The sequence below is a fragment of the Punica granatum genome, chromosome 4, assembly GCF_007655135.1.
Source record: "Punica granatum isolate Tunisia-2019 chromosome 4, ASM765513v2, whole genome shotgun sequence".
Taxonomy (NCBI): domain Eukaryota; kingdom Viridiplantae; phylum Streptophyta; class Magnoliopsida; order Myrtales; family Lythraceae; genus Punica; species Punica granatum.
In genome coordinates this window covers 6,561,803-6,583,309 of record NC_045130.1, presented here as the reverse complement: position 1 = coordinate 6,583,309, position 21,507 = coordinate 6,561,803, and the positions used below count along the sequence as shown (strand labels likewise).

The window sequence follows — 21,507 nt, the reverse complement described above, 5'->3', positions numbered from 1 at the left end:
CCAAGACAGGCTTGACTGTTTGACTTTGACCGCTCCGTAAATGGATATTCCTTTTCTTTTCATCTATATTTTTTTCTTTTTCTTTTATCAAAAAAATTATTTTTTTTTCTTTTACAACTTGTAATTGGAATCCCGCCTAATTCAGAACCGAGTTAATCGACTCACTAAAAGATAAAACTCTCCCGTTATGAATTTTTTTCACAAAATTCAAATCTAAAACCTTATTTATGTATATTTAATTAAGGAGAAAATAAAAGAAAAGGGATGGAAGGGAAAGTTATATCGCATGCCCTCCGTTTTCCTCATATCCAAAGTCTAGCGCACCATAGATTAGGTTTTTCTCCCCTCCCTTCCCCTTCTCGATATTTCTTTCAATTCAAAAGGAGGGTTAAAAGGGAGTAAGGACGAACCACTTGAAATGTTGAACTTTTTTTTAAGATTGAGTTTATTTTATTTGGAAATTAAATTAAGTCTATTTTCTTGTTGATAGTGAAAATCTTTGACCATTCTTCACAATTTTGTTTCTGCCCTCTTGTATCTACTGGCAACTAAGTCCCCTGTATTATTGAATAGCTAGACATATCTTCTTCTTCTTTTTCTGTTTAGAATTTATTCATAACATGTAAAATTTACATGCCAAAAAGCTTAAGAAATCGAAATTACAAAATTAGAATAATCGGATCCTCCTAGCATACTACATAGGAAAATATTTAGGTTAAATAAAAGACCAAACGATATAATCACAGAAACAATGTAGCAACATTCCGAAATTCCGATTGGAACCCTCTATCGTTACACATGGACTTCGCCTAAACCGTAAGAAGGTCCTCAAGCCATAGTCCATGTAGAACTCAACCGTCTAGCGCCAACATTCAAAAGGGACATCGACAATAGCGCAAAGTAGAGGGGTCTTGAGCTGCATTCGAGCGCCAAGAACCCTTCATAGAACCGTTCCGACGAAGAGAACTGGAGCCTAGGCCAAGTAGTGTTGTCAATCAATCCAACAAACCGGGAAAGACACTAGACTGTCGATGGGGCTAGGGAAGGCTCTCAATCCAACAAAGTCAAACCAAGTACCACTAAGCAACCTCAGTCGATTCAAAACAGCGACTAAATTGGGGGCCCTAAATGTCCCAATCCCAAACTAGTCAAACCAAGTGAAACTTAGCAATCTCAATCGTTTCAATCCAGTGACTGAGCCGGAAAGACGCTGGGCTGCTGACTAAGCAAGCCCCTGTCACGCCACTCTGAGAACAAGACAGACAAAAAAACTACCGAGAAAGGCTCGAGTCGCCGTTAGAAAACAAATGTGGTCATGTCATTGAAGTGGGGAAGTGGGGAAGTGGGGGTCTTGTAGACAAGAACCACTTGTACATATAAATGGAGAACCTTAACATCAATCCACAGGGTAAACTCGCTACAAGAAATTCTCAGAAATCCAAACATTCTTGTAAACAAAACTCTGCCTTTCCATTCTAAATGAGAAGAAGAAATCGAGCTGAGCTTAACGCTTCTTGGAGACACCAACAGTCTTCCCTCTGCGGCCGGTGGTCTTGGTGTGCTGACCACGTACACGAAGGCCCCAGTAGTGCCTCAGACCTCGGTGGTTCCTGCATGATTTGAAGTCCAACTTTAGCAACTCACATAATGTTTTCACAGACAAAAACTGGTTTCAGTAATTCACTTCGACCCAATGGAACATAGCAAAACAGATGGAATAAGGAGACATCAGAATGCAAGGAGTACCTGATCTTCTTCAACCGCTCCAAGTCATCTCTGAGCTTCATATCTAGGGCATTGGAGACTACCTGGGAGTACTTCCCATCCTTGTAATCCTTCTTCCTGTTCAAAAACCAATCTGGAATTTTGAACTGGCGGGGATTGGCAACGATAACCATGAGGTTATCCAGCTCAGCAGCACTCAATTCACCGGCCCTGTATTCAAGAACAACGAACATATCCAACACAGGCTATCACCAAAATATTGAGCAAAGCTAGGGTGCCAAGCACAAATCAAGTAGCATGAGCATCATCAGCACCACATGCCCAAGCCAATGAGCACCAGCTCATTTCATGTCGATATAAACAAATGATTCGAGCTATTTCTCAGCTTCTAAATTACTCTATCCTTGTTAACCACATAAGGTCCATGTCATCACCTCAACTCGAGCAACACTTTACGACTAAAACCTATACTCAAAAAAGACATCACCCTTAGCAAATAATATTACTTATATGGATATCAACTCAAGAAAAGTATGCACGTTGATTAACTCAGCCCGTAGACAAAAGCAGAGATTCTAGAGTCCAAAAGACCAGCTAATTAACTGAAAGAAACAATTTCTATCATCCTACATTTTGTCGTGTTTCAAGACACAGAGAGAGAGAGAGAGAGAGACCTCTTGTTCATGTCCACATCGGCCTTCTTGCAGACAATGTTTGCGAATCGGCGACCGATACCTTTAATGGAGGTGAGAGCAAACATGATCTTCTGCTTGCCATCGACATTAGTGTTCAGCACACGCAAAATGTGCTGGAATTCCTCGTTCGCGACCAGAGACTACCCATGCATACAAACCAAAATCCAACACAACAGTCAATCCCTGGAGCATCTATAACATATATAAGATTTAACAAAAGAACCTAGGGAGACCAGACCAACTTCCTATCCGACAAAACAGTTCAAACCCTTCACCTAAGGTTTTGTAACCACATAAATGCCTGCCAAACTAATTCCACAATATGTGGTTGGTCACCCCGAATCAAATCATCGACTAAGATGCACAATATCCAAGTCTTCACGATTAGATCACGCCAACCTACTCATCCTAAGCTACTATAACATGCTCGAAATCGCAGTATCATCAGAAAATAAAGCTAAAACAACGGCCACAAGCTCATCTATCCAGCCACAAAAACATGAGCCTCCAGCAGCTTCGAGTCACGATGACTAATCTAAACCACACTTCACCATTGAATAAGAGAAAATTCGAACGATAAATTGGAAGAAGAATCACCATTGTTGATGCAGAGAGAGCTCAGAGGAAATGGAATCGCTCTGCTAGTCTCGTTCTCGGAGGCGGTTCGGAGGCAACAAAGAGCTCTACGCCGTCTTTCCGGTTCTCTCTTATATATGCTTCAGTGTCTTTAGGGTTTACGGGAGATGATAAGCGATTTGTCTATTTTGTCCTCCGGCTAGGGTAATATATTACCGGTTACGCCATAGAACCAAGCTTCGGTTTCGGCCCAGCAGCGGAAGGCCCAGGCCCAAAGTCTACAATATGAAACTTGTAATTGCATATAGAGTCAGAACATTTGTGCATTTCTATTTTACTCCTCGAACGTTGAAAGCATATTGGGCCACTCGGCATCGAGCTTCCAGCGCTAATGGCCGTACAATCAAGAGCTTTCGGATCATCGGCCTTCCTCATATCGAATCGAGACCTCGATCCAAACCTTCCTCATATCGAATCGAGACCTCGATCCAAAATTTCGTTCGATTAAAGGATTCTCGTTTGAGACCAACAGTTCAGCTGAATGAAACGTACTGCTAGGAACTCGACCTATGATTACCCTCCAGCACCCGACAATGAGCAAGGCCAGCCCAACCTCAAACAGATTTTCTGACAATCGACTTCCTATATTGCGAGGTTGGACTCAACAGACACATTTCATCGGTTTAAACTTCCTGGTTTTACGTAGAATCTGCCGATTTGAGCAGGGGATGAAATGTTTTCGATCTATATAGTTCACAAATGTTAAAGATTCATAGTTCACACTCTTATTGCTATGTTCTGGCAAACATTGCAGAAAAGGTTAGCTGCTAGAACTAAAGAATTCTCAAATTACAACCTATTTCACCATATACGGATCCGGGCATCATCAAACAATACATAGGTCTCACTAAATCAAGACGTTATCGGGAAACAAAAAATCGGAAATCACAAAGGCAAACCATATCGAGCCCATCGACCGTCTTACTGTACACTATCTCCATACTGTGAGGGATTCTAATTGATATATTCTGAGCACCGATGGGAAACTAAGGTCGATGTCATACCAGGACCGTACAACCTAATTCATCTGCAGCTGTGGTGAGGAATTGGAGAGACATTCCGCTAGAGAGCCTGCTGTGGGCCTCCCACGTCAGGCATTTCTCCATGTCCACCTTCCAGTCGACTGCATCTACATTGAATAACTGGTAAGGACCGTGGTTTCCGTTCCTTTGCCTCGGCTTGTGCTTGGAGTTGATGGTACTTGTGTGGAGTATATCCCGGAGGACGGACGTGCTTAGGGCGCGGACATGTGCGCTCGGATGAGACAGGCACCTTACGGTGGCGGGCATCCGGCACTGCACGGATTTGTATGGAACAATTTGGATGAGAAGATACGGAGCAACATAAAGAGAAAACCTACTTTCTATTAGCACATTTGGTCTGAAAACTGCATTAACTTCTATGTCCTAACTTTTGTTATGTTTTCGTTACCTTTAGGAGATTTGAAAGACCATCAGCGACTGCTAACCCCGATTCACCCCAGGCCAGCACGGGTTGAACTGCTCTAGCTGTTACCTCAAGCAGCTGTTCATTGTTTCAAGAAGATTAGAATGACAGTGACAGATGAGTTAGTGAGCACCAAAAAGCAGGAAACTGAAAAACTTTTCGCTTTTTTGTTTTTTATCATCACGATACATCCAAAATTTCAGTTTTATGGTATCCCCAAATGTACATATGGGAGGGGTTTACCTCAAGTTGGGGTAGAGTGCAAGCTTCTCCATCGACGAGCAACCCATCGGTGGCACGGAGAAGGAGATCTGAAGCACTTGCAAGGATCAGCAGTGACTCAGGCCTCTCATGATTCCTCATGAGCTCCACGATCAGTCTGATGATCCTTTGGTTGATCCTCCACATCTTTTGGCCCTGATCGTCGTCTTTTGCAATCCAAGGTTGCAGTTCCCTCTCCGCCTGACAAGCAAACAGGGCAACGAAGTGACCAAACAGATAAAATCTCCCGAGGAAAGAATAGAACCTAAGGGAACAATAGTTGGGTTGTGATTCGAATAACTTCGAAATCCATAAAGATGTAGTATTGATGAAGAAAAGATATCCATGCAGCATATCAGATGGAAAACGGTAGATAACGAGAATGCAAAACTTTGAGAGGAAATTGGCAATTTGAATAAAAATTGACCTGAAGGACGACTGCTGCCGCTGCTTTTGTTGGTGAAGCCGATACAACATTACATAGAGCATCAACCACCTAAATAAATCCAAACCATACAGCAAATTGAGGTTTTTCATATCCAAAGGAAACAGCACACAACATTAAATTCAAATAGAGCATTTTCATTTTTGTTTTTGCTGCACCCGAATCAAGAGTACAGAAATGAACAATATTGCGAAGAAAAACATACAACAATCAGAAAACTTGCGTACTGAAATTCACCTGTCTCCATCCTTGCTGGGCAGATGTACTTTCTGCACAAGGTTGAATTTCGGGTGATGCAATTAACTTTCGCCACAACAAAGAAACCACAGAGAAGCATAGTTCTTGCTTCTCCACGAGCACTGACCTCAGAAGAACCTTAGCACTGCAGTTAAACCCGATATGCCGGTCCATTGTCAAGAAATTTGCAAGATCTGAAGCATCCAGTGGAAAGCTCGCAATTCCTTTCCCAAAGGAACAGCTAGTATGATTTTGATGTAATGATTTCTCCTCACAGCTCACCATATCATCAGTGCTAACTGATTTATCCCGAGGAAGGGAGGACTGTCCCACTTCGAAGCAACCACTACTGCTCGAACAATTCTGTTGGTTTTGGTCGAAACAGAGGAACGAGTCCCTCCACACAGGTGCCTGCAACAGATGTGCCTCGAGGGGTTCCGCCTTGTTCACAATCGAGGCAACAGCTTTGCTATGTATGTCGATGAGATTGTATAATGAGGAAGCCCGAGTGTAAATTTCGTTATCCCACTTGCACCGCATTAGGACTGAGAGAGCATGCATACAGGCCTTGGACCGTCGGAACAGCTCAGAAATATGTGCCGCCACCATAGCAGCAGCCACGATTTCGTTTGAGCTGTAGCTCCATGTGGTCCCTACTGAGGATGGTTTTAATGAGAAAAGAGCCTCCAGGATTGCAAGGATTCGGTGGGTGTGGTGCGTGGCCGCATTGAAGCTACTCTGCAGCCCATCAGATGAGCCATTTTTCTTCGCAGGCTTCAGTAGATTCTCCAGATTTTGCTTACAGTTTGAGCGATTGCTTCCTCCTCTCGAGATCAAAGGAAACAACTGCAGCTCACAGGCAAGAGCACAGACTGCGGCAAGAACATAAGAATCAAATGCTGCCACAGGACCCTGTTTCTTGACCTTTCGTGATTTTGCCACTCTCCGATTCTCACGATCTTCAGACACTATTGATGGGTCCTCATAACCCTCTGCTGCCACAACAGTGTCTTCTCCTCTGGGCCTCTTGCTTCCATTGAACTGCGCCTCGTGGCTCACACAGACAGTTAAGACTACGAACAGCAAGCGAGAGGCCAGCTCAAGCGAAGCGCAGGATTCCAAGAAGAGCGAGTGGACCATCGTGCGGAGCTCTGCCACTGCAAGATTCTTCGATGTTGGCCCAACCCCAGAATGGTAAGGAGCGTTTGGCGGGAATGTTCTCTGGAGAATTGCCTCCACAGTTGCAACGAAGATCTTCATCAGGCAAGCCTCTGAGGGACTGCCACGAGGCAGATACTCAAGGACTTTAAGGAGCGGGATGTAGAGGTTCCATGAAAGCACCGGTGGTTGAAGCGGGGTCGCCACAATGATCTCAGGAAGATCAACTGCTGAGGAACTCAGAGGGATGAGGCCGTAGGCGGCCTCCCATATGGTACAGATTCTCCACTCCACTTCAGGTCCGTGGGCGCATAGCATCGAAGCGATCCCTTGGGCTGTGGCTTCTATAGTAGCCTCAGCTGCTGGAACTTCTATCTATTTTTGAAGAGATGAGTTAAAATCACAACACGAAGTAGCAATATGAACGAGAAGGATTCTTTAAGACCTTGTTTGGCATGAAAAAATGGGAAAAGGAATGAAAAAGAAAAGGTAAAGCAAGAGAGATGTTCGATTTTGACAATGATTTACCTGCTTTCTGTAGCATGAAATATAACCCCCCGTTGGTTCGTGCTGAACTTCAACTCCTTCGACTTGCCGCAGGGGGGGAAAAAGCAGTGCAGGCTGTGATAGTATACGGAACAGTAAAGCGGCGGCAGCATCAGCAGCCACCCCCGCTCTCATAGACATCGCTGTCCCAATTGCTCGCAAGAAATGCAAATGCATCCAGTTCCGAGGCAGCTGCACCAAGGAAAAAAAGGCAATAAGTATTTGCCTTTGACTGATGACAGTTGGATCTTAAGTCTTATCTGTAACGGGTATACCACAAGGCCATGTCACAAGCCAATAGGGTTCCCTAATTTCTTTTGGTTTTTAGTAATACCACAAATATATATATATATATATATATATATTTATATATTGTTGACAAAAATAGATTTTTTTTTTAATGTTTCCGGTCACACAATGCCACAGAGTATATCCATTACGCACAATACTTTCTCATTGGAGACACGTCTTTTGGACTGCTAATAAAGATTTTTCTTTTTTTTTTTGGCTCTCTGGATCAAGAAAACAATGAGCGACTTACTCTCATCCCAGATGCATATTCTTCAGCAGCCCGCAGAAGCTCCACGAGTTGAACAGCAGCATCGAGTGCATCAGGAGCCCATGATGGGGGGGCCTCTAGCAGTCCTAAAAGAAGTCTCTGGGTGGCACTTGGAGTAGCAATAGCATAATACCTGAAAACAATAGTATATATACATTTCATGAATACATCAAATATTTGATAATAAGGATGCTAAGCTCCAATTTGAACTGCGCTGGTTAACACAGCATCAAAGCCCAAGTTCCAGTTCCCTCATATTCAATTAGCTATGTTTACCCAATCATGCCTCCATCATATTGAGGAACTCCTGATGGGCAATTTTGTAAATAGGAAATGGAATCAAATAATACATACGATACTGATCACTCCTAGTATACAAACTTGTATGTGATAACAACAATACCACCGCTGCATGTACCAGCCTCTTAACTGAGGATTACGAGCCTACCTGTGAAACAACCGTGCGTATGGCTCAAGAGCAGGCAACCCAGCAACCAGATGCTCGTCCAAAGCTGTCGTAGGAGGTGGGAGCAATAATGCTGGAACAGCAGCAGCTGTTAAAGTTGCAGTCTCGTAGCGAGCGACTTCCTCATCACAAACACTCAAAATTACGCCAGCACCATTTGCAACTGCCCATCTAGGAGTTGATGGCATGAGCTGAGGATGCTTTCCTGATCCTCGGGACGAAACTTTAAGAAAGACAAAGAAAGTTAGCTGACTGTGGTTTGGTCCTTTCGAGCTGTAAATAGTACTTGATAAAGGCTGCACGTTCCTATTTTTGCTTTCTAGACCATATGATCACAAGGATTTAGACCCCTAAAGCTCTGAGAAAGTTAGATTCTCTACCCTCTTTCACCAGTCTCCCAATTTTAAGCAAAATAAGTCACATGCTGAGCATATATGGAGGTAAAATACTTGGGTAATTCCCGACACCAGAAATCTGTGAAATGAACATTTAAGCAAATCACTCACCTGTTGTAGGTGGCTTAAGTTCTCCTGCTGCATATTTTCCCGTCACACCACCACACCTATTATTAGCACGTAACAAATTCGCATCATCACGATCGATAAAGTACGAATCACATGCTTTTTATGCATTTCCTAACAACTAATGTGAGTATCAATCTACTGTACTGTTGGGGAAAAAACAAAGAAAAAAGAAATTCTCCGACATCTAAGTTCCAATTTTATTGGCAGATTCCATCAAATTAAAGTGAGATAACATCAACATACTATAAGAAACCCACTCACCATCGGAAATAATCACTTCTTATACCCAGAGGTGCTGCTAGCAATATATCAGTAATCCACGGAGATAAAGGTCTAGTAGGTTTCCTCTCTGGCTGCGCAGTCGGGTCACAGACAGATTTACTCCTTGAAGCACTGCTGCTGCTGCTTCCCCCCAGTTCACTACTCAACTTCTCAGTCTTGTATATAGGACGGTTATAAAGAGTTAAGATTCTCAGAATCTCTCCACATGCTAGAGCCCACTGCTCAGAATACTCACTCTGTTGGATAGAAGGGTTAACATGCAGTATAAGTAACCTTGTGCAAATAAAAGTGATTCGATAATTAAATGGAATATTAAGATTTTATAGGAGATTTGGAGAAGTAGGAGCAGGCTATCCCTTTGAGTACCACCCGTATCATTGGAGGTGAGAAGAATAATTATACATGAGAAAAAGCAAAAGCTGAACAGTTAAGATTCCAAACCTCACTATTCGGACAGACCAAGGCAATGAATGAAGCAAATGGAGGATTGCTCCTATCATACACCAGCGTGCCATCAATGATACATGAAATTATCGGAAGAAGAACAGCATGACCATGCTCTGGATGATGAAGCACAAACTTTGCTGGAAGGATCAAAATAAAACAAATAAAAACATATATCAATAATTACGGAGAGAGAAGTGCCATCACACAATTACAGTTTGTTCTCTGTAGTACTCTGACTGCAAAAACAACATCAGGTAACATTGATACCTAAAACATCATCCAGCAGGCGCTCCTCCTTGGAGGGGTAGCGGCTCCGAATCAACTGCCAATAAGAAAGTACAACCAATGAGCCAAATTTCAATTTCAGAAAGATTTCATCCACAATTTTAAATTCATGAATTATGTTGATAATGCCACTTGTTAGCAAGTTCTGAAAGGACAGGAAAAGGAACAGCTACATACCTCAGCAATATCATCGGGAAACTGTTCTGACGTGAATTGACCAAAGTACTCAACGTAGGCTGTGGTTTGAGCCTATAATCAGCAGCTTGTTAGTAAATCATAGGATTACCCTTTGGAGGAGATGAAAAATAAAACAAAAATGAAAAAGGTCCATATTATCCATGAAGAGGAGTTCTCTAGAAGTGGCACTGCAGTGAAGTCAACCAATCTATATAAAGCCACTAAGACACAAAAAAAACTTAAACTGACCTACCCCAAATCACCGACTTCCCTATCAATATGAAAACAAAGAGAGAATGCTAGAGCAATGGTTTCTTATTCTATCAACCTCTAGAGAGAGAAAAAGAGAGAGAAGGCTGGTTCGGCGTTCAAGCAAGAAACAGAAAGGCAAAGTAGCCTGGGAATTGAAAGACTAATCCCTCTGTTTTTCAACTGTTTTTATCCTAGATAACAGATAAAAGATATCCAGGAAAAGAATTGTAAAGGACCATTCCTTCTCATTTCCCTGCATTCTGCTTTATCCAGAAAAGCCAAGCCAATAGACAGATCCATTGGGCCCAACCTTATTTCTACAGTAATTGGTGAACAAGACCACGTAACAGCCACAATACTTGTCTATATCTAGACAGTACCTCACATGAATCATCGAAGTGATATTATTATTATCAAATCATAAGAAAGTGGAACCATAGGCCAAACAGGCTAAAACTATCTGGTTTTCAATTATTCTCATATCCATCTTTTCCTACAATTGTGTGGATATTTGAAAGGTTGGCCTCTTAAACATTTCACAAAGCGAAAGCAAGTCCCAGATAAAAATTGCTGATTAATTATCTTTCATCAAACAACTGTCATGCTTAGTGGTTGTTTGGATTGAGGATTATGGAGGGGAGGGAATTTGTATACAGACTCTCATAACCCTCCATAAGCACAGCATAGGCATCTAATCCAGTCAAGTTCCATAGGCCAAAGGACACGAGAATCACGGCCGTAAGAACATGCCAATACAAAAGAAATTTTCACACCTTTCGTTGCTGAGGGTCTCGTGGAGGAGGCCAGAAGAGTGAAGAATATTGCAACCCATCAATCCACCTCTCACTCGAACTAGCCATGGAAGCCTACAAGCTTCCCCCAAATATGAAAACCAAGAGGGCTTCAACTCTGCAGGCTACCAATCAAGAATCAAGATATCGTAATTCAACATCCCACCAGCCAGCCGGACCGATCACTCCTCCATGAAGGACCAATGGCTAATACCAACCTATATGTCAGAAACAAAGGAAGAGCACCAGCACCTCCTTCGAAGAATTCGAATCCACCTTAGGTCAGTCTTAGTATGAATATCCCTGTCTGTCTGTCTGTCTGTCTGTCAGTTACTGCAACAAAATACACAAATCAACAATATGTCCCGCTCCTGCGAGAATGAAATTACCAACAGCTTCAGCACAGATTTCATCTAAAATCTCACCCAAAAAAGTGAAAAAATGAAAAAGAAGAAGGAAAAAAAAAAACTCCAACCCAAGAGCTAGCTCGCACAGATATATCTCCACAGCATGCCAAATTTTACATTTTTAGTTCACAGGCACATCAGACAAGAAGGAGCAGAAAATACCCAGAAGGGATCAGCTCAGAATCCAAAGGAAAAAAATTGCAGATAAGAATGGAAGAAATGGAAAGAATACCCGACAAAGATTATTAGGCACGAACGGAAAAGGAAAATCTGGGTGTTCCTCGTCCAGGGGAGTAGCTGCTCCTGTCCAAGGGAGGTTTCAAGTGAAGATTTTATTTACTCTGACAGGTGAAATTTCCTATATCTAAGCTGAGCTGTGACTGGCAAGATTTTAAGATTCCTTCTTCTTCATTTGGTGGTGAGCAGAGAGACACAGAGCTAGAGAGAGAGAGAGAGGAGAGAGAGGAGGGGAAGATCTTTTACAACGCTGAGGGCAGCTCCGAAGGCGAAGATTGATTTGCATACGTGGCAATGATATTTTCCTCTCGCCTTAGAGGCCGAGGGCGTCACGTCCTGCCATCCCATCCCATAGATGTATCCATACACACATACATACATGCACATGCATGATGGCTCTGGTCCCATGGGAAATTCGAAATTTCTGAGGTTGAAAAATTGGGGACTTTTCCAATTTTTGACTCTTTATGTGTGGTATGTATGAAAAATGATGATTTACAATTCGAAAATTTTACTGCGGACATTTTTTATCATTTTCAGTTGGAATATTCTGAAGGCCATACATAAAATTTATCAAAATTACATTTTATGACAGTCGTGTCACGTACAAATGTGGAAGTAGTATATAGTTTTGTTTAGGCTGTGTTTGGTTTTAGAGTTTAGTTGAGTTGAATTTTAATTTTAATTTGTTTGTAATGATTGTGTTGTTGAATTATGAGAAAAAGTGTGAAAGAGTAATTAATAGTTTAGAGAATTTAACATTAAAAATTAAATTGAATGGTTAAAAAATTGAAGAAAAAAGGAAAAGTAATAATTGTGTTGTTGAATTGAACATAATTGAAGTTAAAATGGAGTAAAGTTAAAAAAAATTATTAACCAAACGGGCTTAAGTTTTTAAATTAAAATTTTACTCTATCCAACTCATTACTATTTTTATTTTTTTCCATTTAATAATAATTTTCTACTCGTACTTTTTTTCTAATCATTTTTATAATTAATTTTTGGGTTAATTACACCGGTAGTCTAAAAAGTTTTAATAATGTATCAGGTTGGTCCAAAATTTTTTTTTGCTATTTGATGGTACAAAATGTTTCAAAGTTATAACATGATAGTACAAACCATCATCTCGCAATTAACGCCGTCAAGCCGTCCTTTACAAGACTGTAAATTTTACATCATCTTACGTAAAACATTTTGAACTATTAAGTTGTAATTTGAAAACATTTTATACCATCATGTAACGTCCCACAAAAATCGAGTTTACACCATCAGCGTCGGCTTGACGCCGTCAATGATGAGATGACGGTTTGTACTATCGTATTACAATTTTGAAACATTTTGTACCATCAAATAGCAAAAAAAAAATTTGGACCAACCTGATATATTATTAAAACTGTTTTGACCACCAGTGTAATTTACCCTTAATTTTTTAAGGGTAAATTTCGACGATACCCCTTATAATTTGTAAAATGATCAGCGACACCCCATTCTTTCAAAATTAGCCACACATTTCACCGATTTCTATTGTTTTTCTTAAATCGGATCATATTTGGTTCAGATAAATAAATCAGATAACATATCTGTTTGTATAGTTCCGTGACATGGAATTTACGTGACAAAGTGAATGTTCTCTTGGTGCCACGTCAAGAAAAATGTGGGTGGATAATTTTTCAAATGATAGGTATCGCTAGTCACTTAACAAATTATACGAGGTGTCGTCAAATTTTATCAATTTTTAATAATAAATTTCTCATTTACTTTTACATCTATATTCACATACATATATATATTCTCACTTATCAATATATTTGTTAACGTTCGTAATCATTACGTAAAATCAGGTTAAATTAGATCATGCTCTAACTTGAAAACCAAACGAAAGCTAAGAGATATGATATCCAGTAAGGATACAAAAATTTGCATTAGCAAAACTTTTTTCATAGGATTTGAGCTTTTTTTTTCTTTCAGTTAAACACGACGCTAAACTCTAGAGATCGAAATTATGAAATTTTGTCTTTTGGTAAAAAGCATTTATTAAACCGAATGAGTAATATGGTAAAGAAAGGCTTGTTCATCACGAGTCATGACTGACTCAGTAAAAAAAGTTTTACGAGTACAGTCAAAACACTAAAATATAGAGATTCAGTGTATGGTTCTTCAATATTTGAAGCCTTATAATTAAACTTATATGCATGGAAATATCATTGCTTGTTTGTTTTGTAAGTAAGATTTTAAAATTTTACTTTAATTTAACTCTATTCATAACAAAATAAAATAACTCATATAACGTCAAATTGTGGTCCCATACATAAACATTTATGTCACTCTATTATAATACAACTTCATAATTAATAAATTCTCTACACCAACCATTCAAAATCTGATTTTAAAATATTACTTACAAATCAAACGCATTGTCATTGTCCTCCTCTAAGATCAATTCCAGTCGTTCTTTTTTTCAATCCGTAAGCTTTACTCTTCTTATTAAACTTAAGATTGAAAAAGAGAGTTGTAAAAGTCTCACTTGGACCTACATGAACTTGAGCTCATTTGCAACCCAAAAACTTAAGTTGATAGGTTGCTGAACCCGAGTCTGATATAAACTTGTTGTTTCTTTTTCAATTTTTTCATGTGGAATAACGTATCTCAACACTCACCATCACGTGGCAACATGTGGTACAATACGTGCCACGTACCTTCAAACATCAGCCCTTAACAACTGACCACGAGCCGGACATTCTCTTCCGTGCTCGGGCAATGGGGGACAAATACTAAATTAGTCTCGAGTTCCATATTCGGGCCTAACTAGAGGTGCACCTTTAGCTACCTCGGAACTGGATCGGGCTATTCTTTGCCTCGATTAACATGAGACGCACTCTTGACTGCCTCGAAATTGAATAAAGCGTGGTGTAAGCCCACGTGAGCACGCGGAAGCATAACCCGTTTTGATACCATGTAAAATACCTACTTGACCTATACAGACTCGCACTCATCTGTAACCCAAAAGCTTTATGGTTGCAAATTGGCCCAAATTCATGTAGGCCAAATGAGACTTTTACATGGTATCAAACACAGATAAAAAAAAAAAAAACAAAGACTTTTATAGAGCCTCAATAACATCCATGTCAAATAAAAATATCCCACTGTAGTACCCCTCAATTTGTAAGCAATTCTTCGTGCTGCGCTAAAATGGCCTTCTTTTCAAGATCGTTAATTATAACGAATAGTGCCTTTAATTTGAGCAAGGGCTCGAGCAATGGTAGGAGCCAAATCAGAGAAAATGCAATCATTTCTAGCCTTCCAAACCAAGTAAAGGTGAGCATGCTACAATAATCTGGTAACTGTAGCTTTTCAGGGTCCTGCCTCTCAGCTGTCGAATGGCCAAGACAACCTCAAAGTTCTAATCACTACATTCTCTACACTTATCTATAAGTAATAGAATAGAATTACATACTTCCTTGAAAAAGAACAGCTGAAGAACATATGATTTCTGCTATCTTTTGCTTCATTGCATAACACACATGTGGTGTTAATGTCGGTCTTCCAACTCTTAATCCCATCCAACGTGGATGTCTGGAGCCCATTACCTATTTTGGATTCGATCAGCTGATAACGTTGACTCCTCGACTTCAAGATCTTTCTCCAGGCATATGAGCATAGACTAGGTACAGAGAGGGTCCAAAAGTCCTTGCCCTTTATAAGATAGGTATTGAGCCATGCTATCCATAATGAACCAGCCCCGCCAATTATAAGCCAAATGAAACGCATAATGCATGCAATATTCCATACTGAAAGTTGCTTTATACCTAGGCCACCTTCGCATTTTGGTAAGCAAATGGTGTCCCAATCGACTTTTGCTTTCCCAGCTGCACTACTATCCATACCCTTCCATAAGAAGGATCTGCACTTTGCTTTCCACGACTTGGATTACCTTTTTTTGGAGAATAAATGATCTGCACGAGAAATTCAGTAAAGAGTGTATAACTGACCGAATTAGTTGTAAGACCCGTGTAAGATAGAGAATCTTGCTCCAGCAATACAGACTTCTATCGGTCCGAGATTCCAATCGTTCTTATCGGTCCAATTAACTTTTTTATGTTATCATGCATTAATCCCATCAAATTAACCATCAATTACAACCTATTTATGTGTAAGATCCCACCTTGGAGAGCTGTGCACCACTTGAGAATTTTCCCTTCTTTCTTCATTTGGTGGAAGAATTTTCCTTCAAATCCCAAGTGGGCAAGAACAAGTCAAAATGTTCTGTAGCTGGACGAGAGAGTAAAGAGACAGGGCACTAGAATTTTAAATTGTCTGTGTATTTTTTTCAAAAATTGTTTTTGGTTTTTGATTTAGTATTTTTCTCTGTCTATATATATATATATATATATATATATAAGTTATTTTTCTCTCGCTGATATTTTATTTATTTCCCGTAGTTGCTTGTGGTGGGGTCGGGTGCTAGATATTTTCTTCCGAGTTTTGTGAAGCTGTGTCTCACGGGTACTCCGCCCGCCTTGTCGAGCTGGCAATCTTAACGGCCCAAATTAACAGATCGCAAACCAACGGCTGGAAACTATTCCTTTACAATTTCCTAGCTCTATCACAAAATCTTTAGGGCAAATTCTATTGATCCTCCTAAATATTCCTCAGAACAATGTGAAAAGGATGCCTTCATTTGCAGTATAAATCGCGCTTCACTTTCACTTCATTTTTGCTCCACCGTTAAATTCCATTAAATAACTAAAAATTAATTAAAACAATGATAAAATTTATATCCAAATTCACATTTCAAATTATCGGAAATAAAATATCAACAATGTAGTCATGAAGATCTTTATTAGTGGCTTCAGAATTACAAGAAGGCATGCTCGAAGGATAAGGAAGCAAGTTGCTACGCCACTTTCACCAATCACCATCAAGTTAGAAGGTGCATTGTTGTACTTTTTTATCGAGCTGCTCTGCTCTTACGACTTCCACATTCAAAGAGGTCTAAGAGCAACTCATTCAATATTTTGGATGGACTCATTTTTCATGATAATTATCTGTATTTTAATTTCTAGATTTTTTTTCTCCCTTTTAAATATGCAAAGATAATCAAGTTAAAACTAAACATATCCTAGAAAAATGAGGTTGAATTTCCCGAACAATCTTGCTTCCACAAAGGACAAGGTAAATATCGATCATATGATGTGAAGTTGCTCGTAAAGATTTTTCAGTCCAATGAGACCTACATTTAATTAAATTAAAGGCTAGAAAAAGCATTTTATGCATTACGTAGTAAGTACTTGTACTTGAGCGCATTTCAATCTCGACTTCAACTTTGGCTTGTTCATAGATATTCAATAATATGTCCTCTGGTGTAAATTTTTGCCTCCCAAGGTTTTTTTTAATTATTGTTCCAATTTGATTTTCATTTGGTAATCATAACTCGAATCCAATATATATTCTAAAGAGTGCTCCCTATGCATGCCCTGGGAATTTTTTTGTAAAGTACATCTTCCTTGATATTTCATTCTGAACCGTTATCAAATATTCAATAGGTAATTTACACAAGTTTTCGATATTTCTCAACAATGTTAATAATGAATAATCCATTGAAAATTTGAAAAAGAAAAAAAAAAGCAAAAGAGGAGTAATTTATTTTTGGAATAGGTCGAATTAAATTGTGCATTTAGAATTTTCTTTAAGTTTTATACTTATTTTAAAAAAATGGTAAATGGTAAATGGTAGAATAGATGAAATATGTGAAGTTAAAAATAGGCAACTGAAGAGAGAGAAACCAGGGCGGAATGAAGCCCGCCAGGTAGATGCGCCTCGGCCTGGGAAAGCATCTGCCCATTAACTATCCGCCACGTGGAGGGTTCGGTGGCCGGAAAATCCATGGGCAGACTCAGCTGGCAGGACATAAATATCTTGTGGTGGATACGCCGCAGTGGAAGAATATCCCTCAGATATTTTCCCTTCGGAACATCGAGTCCCGTTCGGCCAATCAGAGAACAGCTCTTGATATAAACCAGGGGACTATCTTAAACCGGTGGGACACGTGGCGCGCTGCCGTGCGAGAAATTACATCTCTTCCTTCCGATTTGCGATCTCGATCTTCCTCTTCGCTTCCTTGGCTCTCTCTCTCCCCCACTTGCCCGTTTTGTGCGTGTGGGGGCCCACCACTCCTTGGGGGCATGCATGCATGGCCCATACATGTCATGCGAGATGTTAGCGCATGACCATCTTATAATAATACTTAATACATACACAGATAAACTGCTCCCCTTTCTTGTTTTGGATTAATTTTCTACTTATATATGAATTTCTAGGAGTTTACTCTTCGCAGGCTTATCCGGTTCGATTAACCTGTGCCCAATACACGTTCATCGACGATCTCATCACTTAACATTCATTAATGATGTGCCTCAATGTGTTTGATATAACAAGAGTATATAGGTATGTTGCATATTAAATATCAAACGTTTATGGTGCTAATATTAACCATATATAGCATATATGACTTTACAAGATCATCTAACTCATTAAATGTTTAGTTTTTTACTACTGACGTGGTCACTGGTTTATATCAATTGAGGTTTCCTTAGCGATTTTGGTTTGATCCCGCCGGCTTGGTCAACTGCCTTCCTTGGCTCGCCGGATTGGTCGGCAGCTCGGTGTCTTCACTAGCTTGTTGGATTGGTCGACAACCCTCCCTAACATTTGGCTCTGATTCTACTTGTTGGTACCATTTCGTGAAGGGCTCCTAGCGCACTAGTATAGCTCAAGACCAACCGCTTTGCTCCGATATTGAGATCTCTACATAACCTCGGTAACAAATAGTTGAGTTCTACATGGATATACGGCTCGAGGATCCTTTCTTTATTTAACTGGAATCCATGTGTGACGGCAGAGGGTTTTAATCAGAATCTCAGATAGCTACTACCATTGCTTTAAATCTTTGTTTATTCTGTGTAATATGTATGGGAGGGTCTGATTAATTCTAATATTGTGATTGTCATTTCTTGGGCATTTTTACTTTGTATTATTGTCATGTAACTTTTACATGTTATGAATAAATTCTCAAGATTCACGAGGAAAAAAAAAAGTTTTTTTATTATTAATTATATATCTGGATGAATATATAATCAAGGTATTTTATGGAGAAGATATTTATATTATGTTACATATAACATTTAATGTTTCATAGAAAAATTAAAATAGTGTAATAAATAGTAATATTCGGAATAAACAAACATCTTACTTATCATTATAGCAAACCGCATGATTCATGTATATATCTCGGACAACAAATAATTCCTGGATGCCGTCGAACTTCGCAACCGAATTTTCGAGGATTGAGTATATATGGATAATTGTTAGGATTAAGGTGCTTAAATTGTTCTAAGACGACATGATTTCATATGATTGAGCATTACATTTACGCATGTAATACATGGGAAGTGCTTCTCATATGGAGACCCCTTTTAGAAGTCAATCCCTCCCTAGTGCGTTTATCTATCGCAGACCGCTTTTAAAAGTCAAACCCTATGCTAATGCGTTTTCTTTTTTAAGTCAAATGTTAACGCGTTTTTTTAAAAAAAAAAAAATTATCACAGAGAAGATTTATAAGTATAATATAACAAAATAAAAATATTAATGGCCAATAAAATGATACAAACAGTTTCACCACGAATATTGAACCATGAATCTTTTGATCGCCTGACGAAAGTGTGCACCACTGTGCTTCACCATCTTTAATAATAATATTATTAATCTCCTCGCTAATGCGTTTCTTACACGATAATTAATAAAAAAAATTCAACCTCCGCCTAAATTTCAAGTTAGTGCCTATTTAATAATGGATTATTAATAGAATAAAGTGGACCTCTACTCCCCTGACGAAAGCTTCCACATGGAACAATCTAGAACGGAAAGGAACACCAACATAGGTGGCGGTGGACGGCCGGCTAAGCAAACATAAATTGACAAAGGACCCGAGTCGGTGTGTCCATCCTAGTAAGTCGATCGTCACGGAGGAGATTATTATGCGGTTTTATTTCAATTAAATATGCTGTTTGAAACTTCTAACATATTATCGGATGTTCGTATTCACCATCACGATCGTAAAAATTCATTTATGCGATGCGATGCGATTGATCGATCATATATTTATATATGTATATATAAGTACGTCAGATCGAACAATACTTTCAATTTGTTTATGTTCTAGATCATTGAAGACGTTGAAAACAACCGTACACGTGTCAGCACGATGGCCCACCACTTTGTCCCCTGATGGGATGCTCGGACCAATCACATGGCTTGGAGAGGGTTTGGGCGGTTGGGACGGTAACTAAAGTAAGAGCATGATAATGCATGAGCCGACTTGAGATATTTAACTTTGATTAATTAAATTAATCACCCCCATTGGCATAAAAACAAAGATTGTCCGTCCCCATCGAAGCTTTGAAACAAAGGTGCCAACCTCCGGGTTTGGTACTCAATCAGAAGAACGTGTTTCATGACGTGTCTTTTCTCTCAGCGTCGGGACATACTCTTATGGGCCGAGCCTTCCCCATGTGATATAATTAGTGGTCTTCTTATATAACCGGATTCTATATATGATCGAATCGACAGTCTCATTTTGCAGCTGACATATATTAATCCAAACAGATTTGTCAATTTATCTCGAGAAAAACAACGAGCCATTAAATCACTCCTTCAACTAAATTATGACCCATTCGTAACTCGAACTGGTCGAAGAATCGACATAGTGACTGGATCACGATCCTTTCTATTCAAACCACGCGTCTTCCCAATCAATGCATTAGTGTCAATTGTCCTCCTAAATAATTTTCTGAAAATTGGACACTCGAAACCTTAGCTCAATATACGTTAGTGTTTTTAATTTATGTCCCATTAATTATGTTTAACGGTCGGTTATTTTTTTTAACGTTGCGTTGATGCTCTCCCATCATACAGATAAAATATTCCACACATTTAAGACGAAATTTAAGTTGAAGAAAGGAAAGCTATAAGGAACTAAAGGGGGGGAAAGGGAGAAAATCCAAACGAAGATTATTAAGGGCAGGCATGGAGAAACATCAAATGCCATTGCCACGTATTCTGGTCGTGTTAACTATATTCGGAGCACTCCTCATCGAAGGCCGGTCGAATTACCCATGGGAGGGCGAACAGCTAGCCCTAGAACCGAGAAAGGGATGGAATGCATTCATCAAGAAATGCGCTAGCACGTTGACCAATGGGTGCGACCGACAGCTCTATGATTACATATTTTACCGGCGACAGGATCTGGAGATAAACTGTTGCTACAAGCTCGCGAGAATGGGCGAGACCTGCCACAAGGCAATATCGTACTCGATCTCGAGGGTCAAAAGGTTCACGTCGTGGAAAGGACACATCTATAATAGGAGCATTGAGGGTTATGAGGATTGTGTGAGGAGGACTTAAAAACGTCAACTACGAGTGCTATACTCAGGGAACAAGCCAGTGATCAAGAGATGATTTTTTTTTGCTGCAATTTCAATTAAGGTTTTATTTTTTTGCATTTTACTTGAAGAGATTGACTTCCGATGATCCAACTTAGTAAAGTTTTTCAGGTGGAAAAATTCAACAAGCACCAGTGGTCTAGTGGTAGAATAGTACCCTGCCACGGTACAGACCCGGGTTCGATTCCCGGCTGGTGCAATTGAATTTTTTCTCTATTCATTATTTTTCTCGTTTTTGTCATCTCCTTAACCTACAAAATCTGTATCATATAATTTGGAATACGAATATGGTATTATAATACGGGATAAAATCCCTTGGTTTACAAACCTCAATACAAAAAGTTGGTAAAACAATTTAGGGTACTATTTTCGACCGGTGCAATTTAACTTTTTGTATTTTTCATTGTTCTCTCGCTTTCTTCATCTCCTTATCC

The 21,507-nt window shown here is 39.6% G+C and overlaps 2 protein-coding genes and 1 non-coding gene across 5 annotated transcripts; 1 reads left to right on the top strand and 2 right to left on the bottom strand.

Annotated features, from left to right (window-relative positions):
* Positions 1-1,296: 1,296 nt before the first annotated feature.
* On the bottom strand, positions 1,297-3,174 carry LOC116205658 (40S ribosomal protein S18). Its single transcript, XM_031538291.1, has 4 exons — positions 3,018-3,174; positions 2,400-2,560; positions 1,747-1,935; positions 1,297-1,610 (listed from the first exon to the last, which is right to left on the bottom strand). Exons 1-4 carry the CDS (start codon positions 3,018-3,020, stop codon positions 1,505-1,507), a joined length of 459 nt encoding a protein of 152 aa, XP_031394151.1. The 5' UTR covers positions 3,021-3,174; the 3' UTR covers positions 1,297-1,504.
* Positions 3,175-3,747: 573 nt separating this feature from the next.
* LOC116205657 (protein GIGANTEA) lies at positions 3,748-11,832 on the bottom strand. Of its 3 annotated transcripts, none has more exons than XM_031538289.1 (16): positions 11,572-11,832; positions 11,151-11,265; positions 10,915-11,057; positions 9,890-9,961; positions 9,695-9,749; positions 9,422-9,564; positions 8,960-9,216; positions 8,681-8,736; positions 8,157-8,397; positions 7,691-7,841; positions 7,132-7,341; positions 5,446-6,978; positions 5,191-5,259; positions 4,746-4,964; positions 4,488-4,580; positions 3,748-4,351 (listed from the first exon to the last, which is right to left on the bottom strand). In XM_031538289.1, the coding sequence occupies exons 3-16, from the start codon at positions 10,999-11,001 to the stop codon at positions 4,055-4,057; spliced, it is 3,483 nt and encodes a 1,160-aa protein (XP_031394149.1). In that variant the 5' UTR covers positions 11,002-11,057; positions 11,151-11,265; positions 11,572-11,832; the 3' UTR covers positions 3,748-4,054. The 3 variants fall into 3 exon arrangements, with proteins under 3 accessions (XP_031394149.1, XP_031394150.1, XP_031394148.1); XM_031538290.1 differs by having other exon boundaries at positions 10,915-11,050; XM_031538288.1 differs by having other exon boundaries at positions 10,915-11,303.
* Positions 11,833-21,201: 9,369 nt separating this feature from the next.
* Positions 21,202-21,272, top strand: TRNAG-GCC. Its single transcript has one exon. It is a non-coding gene; the product is annotated as a tRNA-Gly (tRNA).
* The last annotated feature ends 235 nt before the right edge of the window (positions 21,273-21,507 follow it).

Coding starts and splice junctions, on each gene's coding strand:
- LOC116205658 (XM_031538291.1), bottom strand. Junction 1,936..2,399: donor GATGTGGACATGAACAAGAG/GTCTCTCTCTCT, acceptor TCTTGAATACAG/GGCCGGTGAATTGAGTGCTG. Junction 1,611..1,746: donor GAGCGGTTGAAGAAGATCAG/GTACTCCTTGCA, acceptor CAAATCATGCAG/GAACCACCGAGGTCTGAGGC.
- LOC116205657 (XM_031538288.1), bottom strand. CDS start 11,001: ATGGCTAGTTCGAGTGAGAGGTGGATTGATGGGTTGCAATATTCTTCA. Junction 8,737..8,959: donor AGAAGTGATTATTTCCGATG/GTGAGTGGGTTT, acceptor TGCTAATAATAG/GTGTGGTGGTGTGACGGGAA. Junction 6,979..7,131: donor TTTCATGCTACAGAAAGCAG/GTAAATCATTGT, acceptor CTTCAAAAATAG/ATAGAAGTTCCAGCAGCTGA.